Source organism: Mandrillus leucophaeus, unplaced genomic scaffold (assembly GCF_000951045.1).
Source record: "Mandrillus leucophaeus isolate KB7577 unplaced genomic scaffold, Mleu.le_1.0 Scaffold11, whole genome shotgun sequence".
Lineage (NCBI taxonomy): Eukaryota > Metazoa > Chordata > Mammalia > Primates > Cercopithecidae > Mandrillus > Mandrillus leucophaeus.
Window position 1 is genome coordinate 2,274,316 of NW_012099209.1, and position 5,516 is coordinate 2,279,831.

Sequence of the window (5,516 nt, forward strand, 5' to 3'; positions counted from 1 at the left end):
CTGCTCCCGGGGCGCGCACACCGGGGCGTGGGGGCGGGCTGGCAGGCAGATCCAGGCGGTTCCCTGGGCATCCCCTCTCGGGGCCTCAGTTTCCCCACCTGTAGAACAAGGGTAACAGAGACCTGGGAGTGGGTAAGTTGGGCACCCGAGAATGTGGCGCCCCTCCGCCCTGCTCGGACACCTCTTGGGGCTCCCCATGACTGAAGGATGCTCAGAGCCTCCACCTGACACTCGGGCCCCTTAGTGGATAGCACCTATCCTTATAGCCACCCTGAATCCTTGACAAGCAGCTTACCCGCTGCCAAGCCTTTGCATGTGCCGTTCCCTATGCCTAGCGCACCTTCCTATCCACTGTGATGATCCATTCTCCAGAACAGCACATCCATCCGTCACCCTAGCCCTGTCCATCACAGGAGGTCTGAACCTGCAGGGCTAGGCTGGGAATTTGTGCCCATCTCTGCCTCCCCAGACTGGAGCTCCTGGGGAAATGATCAATGCCCTGCGGCCGGCAGCCTCCCCTCCTCCTCAGCTGCAGTACCCCCACCTTCTCCTGGCTCCCTGTCCCTCCCTGGGGCTAAGGTTCCCTCTAAGCACCTCCCCATCTGCATTTTGCGCCTCCTCTGGGCCCCAGGCTGGAGCTACCTGCCAGCCCACTCACTCCTCCTCTGCAGAGACTGGAGGTCCATTTGCTTGGACTCACCTGTAGGCCTTTGCTTGTGCAGGGGCCTCTTCCTGGACTTCCTTCCCTACCTCTTAGTTCAGCTGGCCTGACCCCTCCATGGAGCTCCCAAAGCAACTGGAGTGGCCCCCATTGTGTCCTCCCTACCCTGGGTATCTGGCCACCTGGGTATCTGGCCACCTGGCTGCTGCCCCCTCATGTCCAACTGGGCCTTGAAGTCGGCAGATCTAGGTGTAAGTCCTGGCTTCCTCCTGGCCTACCACACGGCCCTAGACACCTCCCTGCTCTGAGCCTCAGTTTCCCCTTCTGTAACAGGGGCGATGAAAAGCTTGTTTACTGGCCGGGTGCAGTGGCTCACGCCTGCAATCCCAACACTTTGGAAGGCAAAGGCGGGAGAACTGCTTCAGCCCAGGTGTTTGGGACCAACCTGGGCAACATAGCAAGACCCCACCTCTGTTGAAAAAAAACAGGCTGGGCAAGGTGGCTCATGCCTGTAATCCCAGCACTTTGGAAGGCCAAGGCGAGCGGATCACTTAAGGTCAGGAGTTCAAGACCAGCCTGGCCAACATGGTGAAACCTCATCTCTACTAAAAATACAAAAATTAGCTGGGCGTGGTGGCATGCTACTTGGGAGGCTGAGGCAAGAGAATCACTTGAACCTGGGAGACACGTTGCAGTGAGCTGAGATCACGCCACTGCACTCCAGCCTGGGCGACAGGGCAAGACTTTGTCTCAAAAAAGAAAAAAAAAGAAAAACTGATTTACTGAGCATGTAGTATACCTGGGGCAGTTTCTTGGGAGCTCTACTCCCAGCAGCTCCAAGGGAAGGCTGTCAGTAGACCCATTTTACACATGGAGAAGCTGAGGCCCTGAGAGGGACTGACCTCAGGGTCACTCAGTGATTCAGGGAATTCCAAATCAGGATTTGGGCCCATTTCCGTGTTGGGGGTGAGAGGAGTTGGCCTGGCTAACGCTGCCCTATCCCTGTCTCCCTAGGTCGGCGTCCTCGGCGGGCCGAGCATGGTGGCAGCCTGCACCCTTGGCTCCCTTGTCTGGTGCAGCCAGCAGAGCCGCCACCCTTGGGCGCCCATGGCCCTCCATGTGAGGGCGTGAGCGGCCTGCCCCAGCCTCACCTGCTGATGGAGGACTCAGTGGCCCAGTGACCTGACACCACGCCACCAACCCCCTCCCACCAGTTGACGAATGGTGGACCCAGCGACGAGTGGCCCTTGTAAGGGTCATGGAATAATTTGAAGCGAGGCATGAGCGGCCCCCGTGGTCGCCTGTGACTGCTGGAGATAGAGGTCCCAGCACCCCAAGCCAACCCAGCGGACCCTCCCAACCCTGCTCCAGCCAATGGGGCCAGTGGGACTCCAAGCAGCCACCTAACTATCCAGACCCCACCCCACCCACGCAGCCATGGCGGGCCCTGAGGGTTTCCAGTACCGCGCTCTGTACCCGTTCCGCCGGGAGCGGCCAGAGGACCTGGAGCTGCTGCCTGGCGATGTGCTGGTAGTGAGCCGGGCGGCCTTGCAGGCACTGGGTGTGGCCGAGGGTGGCGAGCGCTGCCCACAGAATGTGGGCTGGATGCCCGGCCTCAACGAGCGCACACGGCAGCGAGGTGACTTCCCTGGCACCTACGTCGAGTTCCTGGGGCCCGTGGCCCTGGCCCGGCCTGGCCCTCGCCCACGGGGCCCCCGCCCACTGCCCGCCAGGCCCCGTGATGGGGCCCCTGAGCCAGGTGAGCAGCAATCAGGGGCACTGGAGAAGAGGGGTGATCCCCTTGGAACCTTGGTCTCCTCTTCTGTCCAGTGAGGCAATGGGATCTCCAAGGAAGGAGGAAAAGGGACATTTGGTCATTACTGTCAAGTGCCTGTCTCTTATACACATCTAGATGTGTATAAGAGACAGACTCCAAGCAGCCACCTAACCATCCAGACCCCACCCCACCCACGCGGCCATGGCGGGCCCTGAGGGTTTCCAGTACCGCGCTCTGTACCCGTTCCGCCGGGAGCGGCCAGAGGACCTGGAGCTGCTGCCTGGCGATGTGCTGGTAGTGAGCCGGGCGGCCTTGCAGGCACTGGGTGTGGCCGAGGGTGGCGAGCGCTGCCCACAGAACGTGGGCTGGATGCCCGGCCTCAACGAGCGCACACGGCAGCGAGGTGACTTCCCTGGCACCTACGTCGAGTTCCTGGGGCCCGTGGCCCTGGCCCGGCCTGGCCCTCGCCCACGGGGCCCCCGCCCACTGCCCGCCAGGCCCCGTGATGGGGCCCCTGAGCCAGGTGAGCAGCAATCAGGGGCACTGGAGAAGAGGGGTGATCCCCTTGGACCCTTGGTCTCCTCTTCTGTCCAGTGAGGCAATGGGATCTCCAAGGAAGGAGGAAAAGGGACATTTGGTCATTACTGTCAAGTGCTAGGCTCAGCGGTGGACACAAGGCCTGGTCCTGCCCTCATGAGCTTCTGGTTCAAGAAGGGATGAGAGTGTGTTAGGAGGTGACACATACCATGAGGAAGGGGGCTTGCATGGAAAGATGCGAGAGTGGAGACTCCAGGCAGTGAGGGCAGTGAGGGCAGAGCCTGTAGAGTAGAACTCTAATGGCCGGAATGGCCAGCAGAAGGACCGAAGGGAGGAAGGGGAGGGCAATGTGCGCCGGCCTCAAGGAGTTGGTGGGATTGATTTTGAGGACAATGGAGAGTGTTCAGTAGGATTCAGAGGCTCAGCCTAGCTTCATCCTGCATTTTGCAGACAGGGTCCCTTGAAGAACCCCTTTGGAGACCCTGATTTCCAAAATGAAGCCACAAGGAGAGTGGGATGTGGGCTGTTCAGCTGAGGCCACATAACACAGTGGAGTATGAGGACCCCACATCCCTCCCCAAAGACCCTTGGCCATTGCCACTTGCCAGGGATGTGCCAGATGTGGAGAATCGAGGGCACCAAGCCCACTCAGTGATTGCTGTTTGATGGGCAGGGAGTGTGGGCTCTGGCCGGGGAAACTGAGGCTCGGTTGCAAGAAGGAGGCCGAGGGGTACTGCATGCCCAGCAGGGTCTGCTCCGACCCTCCCAGCAGCCCAGCAAAAGGCCCTATGTGCAGACCGGGAGGCCTGAGCGCAAGGCCGGCCATCAAATGCTGCACTTGGAACCAGTTGGTCACCCAGGGAGGCCAAAGCCCCGGGAGGTGCCAGGCCTGCTTTGTCCCAGGGTGACATTGCCCAAAGGCAAATCAGAGTCCCTCAGCGCAGGGCGGAATAGGGGGTGCCGAGGTGGTGTGACACTGGCCCCGGCCTCCGGCATCTGGTATCTGTAGGGTCCAGATCTGCGTCCTGCCTCGGCCTGAAGGAGCAGGAGGTGGCCCCGTCCGGGCTCCCAGCCAGAATCTGCCTCCCCCCCTGGTAACAGCCACCTCCCTCCTCTGCCTGGCTTCTGTCCAGCCACCATACACAGCCCCACGTGGGGCGGCTGCCCAGCCCCACCCTCTGAATCTTCCAGGGTTATGTGACCTCGGCCAGAACCCGCCCCCTCGAGGCCTCAGTTTCCTCAGCTGGAAACAGGAGGGCTGGTCCCTGGGGATGCTGGGACCCAACCCCTCGGAAATGTGCTGAAGTCACCTGAGCCCCACCTGGCTGTGCACCCACGGGGGAGGTTGCAGCCCCTCTGAGCCACAATTCCTCACCTGTGAAGTCGGGCTGATGCAGTTCTGATGGGAACCCCCTCCCCATTCTGCAAACTGATCCCAGGCCACTCTCAGGGTTGAGTTTCCCAACCCACCGGCCAGAATGTCACCCACCTCCTCCCCCCTTGTCCTTTTTCTTTTTTTTTTTGGCGTTTTCACTGCAGCTGGGCCTTTCTCCAGCTTGAGGCGCCACCTGGCCCATCACTCAGGGAGGCCTCACAGGCCCCAGCTTGCCCCTGCTGTGTGCCAGGGCGTCCCCGCCGAGGGCCAGAGCAGCGTCCAATAGTGGCAGACAGCGTGCTGCTGAGGCGGGGATGCTGCACACAAAAGGCCCTGTGGAGCTGGGAAGCCAGGGCTGGGAGGGGGCTGGGCCCAGGATGCCGCCGGCACCCGCTGGGAGGGGTTTCGGTTTTCCAAAAGGGGAGCAGTAATTTTCTTTCTTTTCTAAATTTTAACTTCTGGAGAAAATAATTTTTTAGAAGCAAAATGATTAAGAAAACGGGTCATGGTCCTTGGAAGGAAGCTGTTCTGACCCAGGCTGGGATATTTTCCTTTTCTTTCCTTTCATCCACTTTTTTGTTTGCATCAAGAAGGGAGAAGCGGGCTGGGCACAGTGGCTCACGCCCATAATCCCAACACTTTGGGAGGCCAAGGCGAGAGGATCACTTGAGGTCAGGAGTTCCAGACCAGCCTGGTCATGGTGAAACCCCGTCTCTACTAAAATAACACGAAAATTAGCCAGGCATGGTGGCACCCACCTATAATTCCAGCTACTTGGGAGGGTAAGGCACAAGAATTGCTTGAACCCGGGAGATGGAGCTTGCAGTGATCCCAAGATCATGCCACTGCACACCAGCCTGGGTGACAGAGCAAGACTCCATCTCAAAACAAAACAAAACAAAACAAAATTAATTAATAAATACATTTCCCTTGTTTGAAGCCACCTAGTTGGTAATTTTTTTGCGGCAGCCACTGAAAGTCATATAGCAGGTTTGGGCTCTGCCACAACCTGCTGTGCAATCTTGGCCACAAAACCTGCCCTCTCTGGGCCTCAGTTCCTTCAAATGAAACATGGGGCCGGGCGCGGTGGCTCAAGCCTGTAATCCCAGCACTTTGGGAGGCCGAGACGGGCGGATCACGAGGTCAGGAGATCGAGACCATCCTGG

General features: G+C 59.5%; 1 protein-coding gene across 1 annotated transcript in view; it reads left to right on the plus strand.

The window, feature by feature from the left end:
• The first annotated feature begins 2,639 nt into the window (after positions 1-2,639).
• The window catches only part of PIK3R2 (phosphoinositide-3-kinase, regulatory subunit 2 (beta)), a 21,441-nt gene continuing 18,564 nt past the window's right edge, over positions 2,640-5,516 (plus strand). Inside the window, exon 1 of the mRNA XM_011990956.1 lies at positions 2,640-2,994. Coding sequence (XP_011846346.1) covers positions 2,640-2,994 — 355 coding nt within the window. The remainder of the gene's footprint in view (positions 2,995-5,516) is intronic.